The 11,016-nt window shown below is 51.7% G+C and overlaps 2 protein-coding genes across 2 annotated transcripts; both read left to right on the top strand.

The window, feature by feature from the left end:
• Positions 1–322: 322 nt before the first annotated feature.
• LOC122363491 lies at positions 323–6,531 on the top strand (the record flags this gene model as incomplete). Its single annotated transcript, XM_043332798.1, has 4 exons — positions 323–572; positions 3,520–3,679; positions 3,943–4,153; positions 6,487–6,531. Coding segments are annotated over 4 exons (666 nt in total), but the record flags the coding sequence as incomplete, so codon positions are not given.
• A 443-nt stretch (positions 6,532–6,974) lies between these two features.
• LOC122363485 lies at positions 6,975–10,661 on the top strand. The gene is made up of 4 exons (XM_043332792.1): positions 6,975–7,165; positions 8,890–9,155; positions 9,471–9,910; positions 10,424–10,661. Exons 2-4 carry the CDS (start codon positions 9,076–9,078, stop codon positions 10,450–10,452), a joined length of 549 nt encoding a protein of 182 aa, XP_043188727.1. The 5' UTR covers positions 6,975–7,165; positions 8,890–9,075; the 3' UTR covers positions 10,453–10,661.
• Positions 10,662–11,016: the final 355 nt, after the last annotated feature.

The raw sequence follows: 11,016 nt of genomic DNA, 5'->3' as shown, positions 1-11,016 counted from the left end.
CGAGCGGACCATTTTTTAGTGTGCCATGCATTAGCCCATAACTCACAGCTGGGTTATTACTCACAGCGGCCCATAACTCACGGGTCATGCTAGGTTACACGGCAGCGGGCAGGAACCGCAGAGCTGTGATGGATGACATGGTACAGTTGTAGTTACCGCTGATAAGAAGGTGGTGGAAGTTGTGGGGTGATGTTTAATTACACTGGAGCTGGACAGAATATTCTAGTAATGTTTCCTGTTTTTAACATGCCGTTTTATTTGAATTGATCGTTGTTTTATTACCTTCTAGCGGACATGTCGCTGTGTTATATGTTCATATAAGAGTCTTAACCGACCTGACCGGGCCCCTCTGCTGACCTGTGACCGGCTGCGTCAGCGCGCCGTGCTGGTGCTGAGCTGCGGCGCTGAGGTGCCGACGCGCTGGCCGCTGTCCCGCTGCGCGCTGCTCGTGCCGCTGCTGCCTCCCGCTGCCGCTGGTCCACTGGTACAGCGGTGCCGTGCCTCCTCAGTGGCTGTCCGCTGTCTGCCCGTGAGGCCCGACTGGGAGGCGCTGAGACACCCGGAGAGACACGGTGAGACACTGAGGATACAGCAGGGAGGGGGAGGACTGAGACACCCGGCAGAGAAAATCGGCGAGGAGGCCGAGGGACACAGGCACCCGGTGAAACACTGGAACGAGACACGCGAATGAGACGCTCGGTGTCTCGGACAGGGACAGACGCACGGCGTAGGGCACGCGGCGAGAAGGAGCCGTTGTGCAGCTACAATGTTTTGTCCTTATCGCCTCAAGCGTGGTTAGCTATCGTCAATGTTAACATTATTCAAATTCCTCATACGAGATCGGCCTTCAAAGCAGAGCTTCACCTACTCGTATACGTGGTGCAGCAGCGTTGTGTTCAGCAGTGGTCCGATTGGTACGAATTTCGGTTTTTAATTGTGACTGATTGTGCGTTTGCATTGGTTAAGTTTTTTTTTCTCATCACGACGCCCTCTCATCATTTGATCGTTTGACTCTGACTCTTTAGTAGTCACCTTATTGCGGAAAGAGCCAAACCCGCCAAAACAAATTAATGCATGAAAATCGACGGTTTAAAAGCGGCATTCGGTATGCCACTGTACAGAAACGGCACCCGTTATGCTTTGACATTCCAGGAGGCAGGAAACCATAGGTGACAACGCTATTGCCGATTCCAAGACAAACTTGCAGGTTCTTTCGGTCGTGGAAACGTTCAGCAGGAGCTGGGGCGTAGCAATAGGCGCTTCTAGCCTGGTCGCTGATGCTGTGTAAAATGACGAAAAGGAGTGCAGTTAGCAACCATTATTTGCCTATCTGCGTGTCTTTGCCGCTTTTTTCGAAGCCTACGGGCTACGAGTGACGTATATCTGTCTGTTGTCCGAATGACCTAGTTAGATTCAAACAAGTTACGCTGTACTACTTGCTATGCTTTATAAAAAGTCCTGTCAAAGTGAGATGAACCCATTTTTTTGTGATTTGACCTGCGAATACATGCTTCCACTTCGTAACCATTGGTAATGGTATATCATTCGAGCAAGCACAGGCCATTGTGAATAGAAATTCTTTGACCCTATTCTGCCATCGTAGCTATAGTTTTCATGACGAATGAACCGATAAGGGACAAGGGACATTCCCATTTCCTTTCAAATCGTCAGTTTCCAATAGCTCGTCCTTTTTGTCGGCCCCCTCATCGTCGCCACATTATGACTGATACGCTGCCTGGTGATGTGCTATTCGTGACCAAGGTATGATATCAATGGATAGGTCTGGCGTTCCGGTACCATGTGACGCAACTAAAACAAGGTGATACAACGAATGCTATAGCTCTATATGAGCGGAATGTATGGGGAACCGGTGACAATCTATCCAGCAATTCACACCATTGGTCGGCTGAAGAAAGGAACAAAAGCCGCACTGGACTATTTTGGTCATTTTCCGACATAGCGGGTCGTATCACAAATAAGTCCGCGCTCGTTGTATCGCTTATACTTGGGCACACCCTCCCACGCAACGCGTTTGCGATCGACAAATGTATGGCGAGCTTTACCATTTATTTTGCTCGTGTCGCCATATAGGGCCTTGTCGTTGCCATGTTCCACAGGATCCGTGAGGACCCCGATTAATCAGCCACGGGTGCTGGTCGTCGACAGTCGCAGTCTATGCGCATTCTATTCATGTACAGCCCTCAGCAGACTGCGTGGTAGGTATTCTTTTTTTTTCGACAAAACCGGAAATAACTCAGACTGTGTTTTCAGTCGGTCGGAACTCACTGCAAATAAAGGCTCCACTCCTTCGATTGGGTATTTCACTAAACAAAGTATATGCCTTGTGTGCAGCAAAATGCAAAAGTTTTTTTCGGGGCGAATATGAACTTTAGGGTGTTGTTGCCAAACTGGATGGAATGAATACGATATGGTAATGCCAATCCAAGGTGCGGAGTCTCACGCGTCTTGCTGTTACGATTTCCGGGTGACCGATAGCATAGTTTCCGCGTTATTCTCGGTTTTGTCGAAAAAGAATACCCACCACACCACGCAGTTGGCAGAGGGCTTTACAATTCATTCTAAGGTGGCCTACCGGCGTCATTTCTAAACTAGCGTTAGTCACGTTTAGCTCTGTCCTGTCACTTCCACCTCGCTTTATAGCGTCCTACCATACCCTCTTTGCGTTGGCCACACGTGCGGCCGGCACCTACCGTGCCTGCGACGTTCACTGGGCGCCCCGTCACGGAAACGATTCCAGTCCACACGCATCTATTATGCATGACTGTGTCTATTATTTATGACTGTTTGGTAAAATGGTCGGTAAGCCGAACTTGAAGTTTTTGTAGCGCAGTTAACAAAATATTAGTAATTTTGTGATAGCAGTGCTGTTAAGCGCGATCTTATATGGTTTACTGTTGGTAATTCACCGTGAGAAATAACTATTTGTCTGGCCGATTGTGATGGCATCTATGCTAATTTCCTGATGCCGGTACTGACCATATTTTGTTTGTCCGTTGATAGTTGGATGTCTTTGCGTTATGTATGCATGGATCACTGCATAACGCCAACGCCACAAGTCATCAGTTAGCTGAAGTAGACTAGACTGTGTCGCTTATCATGCAGTTCAGCGCCTCAATTCAATATACCTTGGTTAAGCCGTGCTGTGGTGACCTTGGAGGCACAGAGACTAGAGTGTCTCATTTGACCTGCGTGATAAATTGCACACTGAACAGTGCGCACTGCACAACCTCTAAGGGCGGCACGTCCTTCTGTAGTCATCCACTTATACATACATTTTTTACGCATTAATGACGCGGCGGCAATAGTGCTCAAGGATCATGACTTACGAGTAGGCACACACCTATATAGGCTATAGCTGTACATACATATATACTTACATCGCGCAAAGAAACCTTAAACCACCGCTGTTGTATGAAATTCAACCATTGGCTTCTTTCCATACTCACTGTCCTGCGCTTCCTCTACTACCCCGTCTCACGACTGTCTCCCCTTCCTCAGTGCTCGTCTCCCCTCCCCCTGCACCGCCGCCGCCCGGACCCCCGCCGGCCGGCCAGCCGGTCTCGGTGGTGGCCTGTGCTTCTGCTGCCGAACGCTGGGGTCTGCGGCGTCTGGAGGAGCTCTCCGGTCACACTGTCACCGCCCACGTCAGAGATTACAGGTGGGTAGGGGAGGGATCTAGAGACTACAGGATATGGAAGGAATCCATGGATTACAGGTAGAAAGGAGAGGGATTCAGAGACTATAGTAGAGCAGGCAAGGGATCCAGGGATTCCAGGTGGAAAGGGAGGTACCCAGACACTACAGGTGGTGGAAGGGAAGGCCCCATATCCAGAGATGTAATCGGGTGGCGCAGCACTATGCCCCTCATCTGACCCGGTCCGAGTCGACATCAGCTCTGACCCGGGGGATGCTGCGTCCCAGCCGGCTGGTCGGGCTCTCTGCCGGCCCGTTCCCCGATCTGGTGCTGGCCGCCGACTCCTGTCTGCTGGTGCGCTCCCTGGCCGACCTGGCGTCCCCCTCGGACGGCCAGCGGCTGGCGGCGGAGGTGCGCGCTCTGCAGCAACAGGCGGCGCTCTGCTGGCTGGGGTGGTGGGCCGCCGCCGCGCCGCCGCCGCCGCCGATACCGACACCAGTCAGTGACATTGGCACTGACACTAGGTCAGTGATATATTTGTCATTGTCATCGGTTTGAGACGCCGACTCCGGGTTAGATGTCAGTGACAAGCACAGCACGGTTGTCAGACTTCACGCACTCAGCTGGCCCAGTTAATCCTCACTCTCCCTTTGGGGACGTTGCCTAGCGTATATTTTTCTTAGTTTTGACTGACTGACTCGTGCGATCCGCTAATATCGCCGTTTGGTCTCTGATGGCCCGCTAAAACTGAGTCTGACGTGAACTGACCTTAAATCGATCGTCTGACCTCGTGTTAACCCGCTACTATCGACCATCTATCTAACCCGCGTTGACCGCTAATATCGACCGGCTGACCCGCTGCTACCGCTCGTGCGACCTCTGTTGACCCGTGGTTGACCCGCTACTATTGACCGCCCTGACCCGTGTTGACCGCCCGCGAGACACGGGCCGGCCGGCCGACCGCGTGCCCCGGGGCATTTGTCGGCGGTGCACCCGCTGCGTGAATGTCGGTGATTAACCGGTGCCGGTAAGTCGTGTGTGCCCCACGACAGCCGCGGCGCCGTGGCTTTCAGTGCGGACCGCTGCCAGGCAGCGTTACCGGTGGGTTAATTACCGGTGGAATGGGCGCAGCCGTGCGGCCTGACCCGCCCTGCCCCGCCGCCACGGTCGTTACCGCGCATGGTATCAAATATTCAGTTAACCATCACTGCATGGCGACTCGATGCACTGCGTGCACTAAATATGAACTTCTGGAAATGAGGGCATGCTTCAATGCGGCGATTAAATGGTAATCGTAAGCATTTTTTTTCGGATGCAGTCACTTTTTACCGCGGAAAATGATAAAGGCATAGAAGCCGTGAGTACAGCCTTATGAGTTGAAATGTATTTTTTTTAGGGAGCCGGACTTGAGCCGTGGCAGTGGGCCGGATTTGAGCCGGACTTGGCAGTCCGAAACCATCCAACTCCGAAGCGCCAGGGCAAAGACTGGCAACCGAATGAAGCCATCATATCGACCCAAATCCCCTGTTCCGACGGCGCTCCGTTTACACCGGCGCAAATGGCATATTGGGTTGCGGGGCAAAAAAGACTTCAGGCAAACCAATTGGCTGGCTTCTTGACATTCTTCTACAAGTGAAACATGCTTGCACAAGGCAATCTTTTCGGAACGAGAATGGAATATCTACTTAAGGTGATCGTTGGGCCGTAAAAGCTCCCGATTTGTGCTAGTCTCAGCTCAAGCTACATAACTGCTATTCCAGTTCAAGCCCCATGTTAAAAGTGGCATATTTTCGTTAAGTGCGTGCAACGGTGCCTCGGCTTAACTTTTTAAGCGAAACGCTTTGTGCAAACTCTTTCATATGTGTCCTCGATTTGAGAGTCGCATGAGCCTAATAAACAGCTGCGAATGTTGATGGTGTTTATGGTGATCACCTACCAGCGTTCGTTGTAATTCACTCACGGCTTGCCTGATCATGGTGGCACGACAGCGCATTGTGGCCAGACTGTGGCCCGTGTTCACCGGCCCCGGCTCCTTATCAGCTGCATCGTGACGCAGTTCTGATATAGCCTTCAGTGAAGCGAAACGCGCTGGATAGTACATGTATACATATGGCACAGGCAGGGTTATTCTTGACCGAACATCGCCATTTTGCAGATTGGAACTACGTTGTCTGGTTAAAAGGGAGCTTCGACTAGCATAACTAGTTACATTTTGACGTTTTTCATTGCAGTAGACATGCCAATGCTCATGTCAAATAAATGAACTACATTGCAATATTCCGGGGTCCTCTAATCGCCTTTTTGCTCGCAATGCCAACTGCCCACCACTCAACTAACCTCCACAGCGCGCACCATACACTTAGGTACGAGATCCAGAAGATGGCTGAGAGTCCTGTTCTGACTTCGATTCCGGACTAAGCGCTGGTCATGCCGCCTCTGTCCGTCCTGTTTCTGTCTGCGTCTGACTCAGAGACTCGCCGGTTCTCTTCGTCTGTGCTCGTACCGCCTCTGTCCGTCCTGTTTCTGTCTGCGTCTGACTCAGAGACTCACCACTAACCGTCAGTGTCTCCCTGCCGTCTATGGTTTTCTCTGATGTCTCCGCAGGCTTCTCTATTTGTCTCTAGGTCTATGTCTCCATGTCGCGAAGTCTTTATGTCTCTAAGTCTCTGTGTCTCTAAGTCTCTGTGTCTCTAAGTATCTGTGTCTCTAAGTCTCTGTGTGTCTAAGTCTCTAAGTCTTTATGTCTCTAAGTCTCTGTGTCTCTAAGTCTCTGTGTCTCTAAGTCTTTATGTCTCTAAGTCTCTGTGTCTCTAAGTCTCTGTGTCTCTAAGTCTCTGGTCTCTAAGTCTCTTGTCTCTAAGTCTCTGTGTCTCTAAGTCTCTGTGTCTCTAAGTCTCTGTGTCTCTAAGTCTCTGTGTCTAAGTCTCTGAGTCTCTAAGTCTCTGTGTCTCTAAGTCTTTATGTCTCTAAGTCTCTGTGTCTCTAAGTCTTTATGTCTCTAAGTCTCTGTGTCTCTAAGTCTCTGTGTCTCTAAGTCTCTGTGTATCGAAGTCTCTGTGTCTCTAAGTCTCTGCTTTGTGTCTCTAAGTCTCTGTGTCTCTAAGTCTCTGTGTCTCTAAGTCTCTGTGTATCGAAGTCTCTGTGTCTCTAAGTCTCTGTGTCTCCAAGTCTCTGTGTCTCTAAGTCTCTGTGTCTCTAAGTCTCTGTGTCTCTAAGTCTCTGTGTCTCTAAGTCTCTGTCTCTAAGTCTCTGTGTCTCTAAGTCTCTGTGTCTCTAAGTCTCTGTGTCTCTAAGTGTCTGTGTCTCTAAGTCTCTGTGTCTCTAAGTCTCTGTGTCTCTAAGTCTCTATGCCTCTATCTCGGCAGGCGGGAGGAGGCGGTGGTGGGTCGGCTGCGGGCCCTGCTGGCCTCCGCCGCTCACCTTCCCGAGTATACGCTGCGCCTGGTGCGTGCCGATCAGGACAGCGTGGTGCACATCGTCCTGGATATCGTGCAGCAGACCAGCGAGACGGTGAGACGGGCGGGGAGGGAGAGAGGCAAGGATGGGAGGGAGAGAGGAGGGGAACACGAGAGGGTTTTCTGGGAGGCAGGAGGTTTAGGACTTTGAGCAGAGGCGTTTTACTTTTTCGAGGCAGTATGCTGAGGCTGAAGAGGGAGAATATGGTGAAGAAAGAGAGAGGGTACTGTGTGGTCTGCGAGTCGACATTGTGATAAGTGATTGTGCGTAGTTCCACTATTATTATGGCACACTCAGCCTGGACCTATGCACCCTATCAATTTCGTTGATGAATGGGACTATGCCACAAGCTTACTGTGTAGTTTAATCGTTTGTTCAGTTCTGTTTGTTGTCGATAAATGCAAACACGGGCCGCCACATTATGTACTGTTCATGTGTTTGTTTGTGACAGTTATCGGATGGGCGGCGACATTCTGGCGCGGGTTCTTTATTAGCGTGACAATAACTTTTAATAAAGCATAGTTGCTCTGAGTACGAGCTCTGAGTACTGAGTACATGGAATGTCACTACATGCTTAACCTTTTGTACTTTATTTCAGGCTCAAATGGCATGCTATTCATATTTCATATACGGCAATAAAAACTGAGCCATTTCAGTTCTGGTATGTCAATCACTGTGAGTGGGGCCCGCGATGACGAACATTTACCGTTGCTCACAACCCTGAATTGGCTGTTGAACCGTCGCAACCATTCGTAGCTATCCCATCCCCAACACAAAGATCCATGCATTTTCAAAAAAATTTCTTTGTATTCCATTAGCGCAACCTATCACGAAGAAGTCTTTTGATTAGCCACTTTTAATTGCGCTGTATCAATTCGCGAGTGCTAATACGCCGTTGTTGTTGCTGTCGGTCGATCGACCGTAGCTGGCATTCGTGTTTCTTTCGGATTCCTTATGAATGTTTATGATAAGGACAAAACCGATAAACGACCTTTTTGCCCAGCCAGATAGTCCCACTCGATCCCACCCGGGATTTCTGCACACAGTGCACACATCCCACCCGGGATTTCTGCACACAGTGCAACCCTCGATTGAGATTGGGGCGGTATCTGGAAATGTGACACTGTACGGGCGTAAGGCGTCCCGAATATCCCATCCTTCCCCGCGCTGCCGGTAGGGACATCCCGAGGGCAACCGGAGCGTCCTGACATTTCTCTTCTTAGATGGGATTTGTGTGGGATATCCCAACAAGTATCTCTGTGGGTCAAGGAGAGACTTCAGAAATGCGCCTCTTATAGTTAGGTAAAAATAGAATAGTTATATAAAATGACAGTTGGCTAGCCAGGAACGAAATCGTTTTAGATATGCCGAGTATACCTGCCCCGGTAAATCGGAATTTTTGGAGATTATCGTGACATTCCCCAACAATATATCGACCAAATTGCTGCCTATGTAGTATGCACATGTAAAATGTCGTGGATTGTGGAAAGGAAGGTTCCATTTCATGGCTGCAGACTGCAGTCTGCAGAGGAATGTATTTATTCTGCTTTTCATCGACAGTCATAGCTTTAACGAGCAAGTAGAAATCGCAAATGGAGAACGAATCCGTGTAATAATTTCCAAAGTAATATCAACTGTGAACTGACTTATGTACATCATGTGTTGTGCTGAAGCCCTTTTGTTGTAACCACCCGCGGGCTGAGTTATGAGCACGTCGTGTCCCCCTCCGTTATCAATATGAAAGTACCTACATCCAGCCGCCCTTATCTGTCCGCCAGGCGGGATCGGCGGGTGACGGACGGTCAGACGACTTCCAGCCCTCCGCCGACGCCCAGTGCACAGAGGACGAGTGGCTTCTGCTGCAGCTGCCGGCGTGTAACGCCGTCTCTGCGGGCCTCCTGCTCCGGCGGGCCGGAGGGCTGCAGCAGCTGCGCGCTGCTCCGCTCGGACGGCTCGTTCAGATCATGCCAGAGCTGCCGGTCAGGGTCCTGGCAGCCCTGCAGCGCCACCTACAACAGCCGAAACAGACGACAGCGACACCGGGGTGGGTAGCAGCCGGACGGCCTGCGTGGTGTCCGTCAGCACTGAGAACGGTGACAGACGGTCACGTTTCCTGATAAGTCTGTCAGTAGCTTTACATCAGATTATGAACTGAACTCACCGTATGTGGGCTGTTGTTTTTCTGTCTATTTGTTCTCTGGATTATCTGAATAAATATTCCTATGTTTGGGTTAACATTGGTTGTTTACGATTTTACATTGCCGCTAAATTGTGCGAATATTTATATTCATTCAGCAATCAGCATTTCTCAGTGACTTTAGCATCAAATCTTATCAATCCTGTACCCTTTCCTCGACAGTGACTTCTGCGTAGATGGTATGGCACCTATGAACAACCAAGACCTAACCGGCCCGGGCTTCCTGTCGTTGCCTCGGCCGCCTTCGCCGCCCACAGCGGCCTTCCCTTCCGACGTCCTCCGACGAGAGCCCACCGTTCCCTGTAGCCGTCATCGGCGGCCCGGGCTCCATCCCGACGTTCCCCCGTTTGGCACAGAGTGCCACACACGGCCACCGTACGATGACGAGTCAGACGGGGACTATGGATCGCGTCATCACCCGGTCTACGGCGGGCGGTTCGACCGACAGCACGGCTCGGAGCACGGCCTGGAGCACGGCGGCTCTGCGGCCGACGGGACAGACGACTGGCTGACCGCCCCGAACGCGGTGGACCTGCTGGCTGCCGAGGCCTGTTCCGACGAGTGCAACCCTCACTGGCTGGATGAAGACAATGTGTATGACGGTAGGTAAACGGAAGGGATGGCTGGGGAGGGGTGGGGATGGGAGAGGTGGCGGGTTTGTGTGTAGGTAGGTGGACGCCGGATGAAATGAAAAAAAAAATCGTAGCCTGTAGGCTGTAGGGACCATGGATGTTAGTGGCAGATGAAAGGTCGTCGTACGCCCCCCCCCCCCCTCCTTACCAGGGGTGGAGATCTGTCAAAATGTCAGGGGGGTCCAGGCCGGGCAGATTGAGGCGGGCTGGATGCAGTACCATTGACTTACTTAGCAGTAATTCGTTTTCAGGGGGAATCCTGACCCCCCCCCGATCCCCGACCCCCCCCCCCCCCGATATCTCCACCTCTGCTCCTTACCACCCCGCCCGGTCGCGGGATGGCCGGCCATCCCCTTGGCCACCCCAGCCCGGCAAGGCCCTTCTCCGGAGAGAAGCGGGCCTGCCGGGCTGGCCGGGTTCCGAAGGTTTTAAAGCGCCACCTGAACTGTGTGTGACCTTCACCTTTTCTCGCTGCCTTTTCAGACTCACCGCCAATGGAAACGAGTCAGTGACGTCATGGCTTTCCTGGTGACGTCATCTGGAGAGTCCGGCTGAGCCGAGTGCGGTGGCGGTGGATAAGGCTTGGATACTGCTTGCACAGCACGCAAAGAGCTAGCTTTCGTACCCATGACCGGACGATTGATCTCGTAATTTGGCGGCTAGTGATTGAAATGCCCATTTGTTCCGTGGAGTGAGGAAATAAACGTGTTCAGTTGTCGAATAACTGCGTAATTCTTTATTGTTCCGCCTGATCGGGAGAGACAGCAGTATGACGCAACCCGGGATCGCCGGTACGACCTGTGCGACCAGTGTCGCTTTTCGGATTGGATGGGAAGGGCGCCAGGAGTTCGTCGCCTCGCCTTGGGACCGTGGACTGAAATCCCCATGTCACACGAGTAGTGTGACTTGTGAGTCATCGGTTATAACTGTGTCCGAATGGGTCACGGGTGCTCATCCCTCCCCCAAATGCCCCTTGCCGGTCCTGCATTGCGCCCGACAGACTTCGCCGGGGACCCCCTTGAACTCGCCCTTTGACGTATGAGTCCGACCCGCGGGTCACAATCTACGCGCCACAT

This window comes from Amphibalanus amphitrite, unplaced genomic scaffold, assembly GCF_019059575.1.
Source record: "Amphibalanus amphitrite isolate SeventyFive unplaced genomic scaffold, NRLGWU_Aamphi_draft 000623F_arrow, whole genome shotgun sequence".
NCBI lineage: Eukaryota > Metazoa > Arthropoda > Thecostraca > Balanomorpha > Balanidae > Amphibalanus > Amphibalanus amphitrite.
Note: the sequence above shows the minus strand (reverse complement) of the source record. Positions and strands in the feature narration are given on the sequence as shown.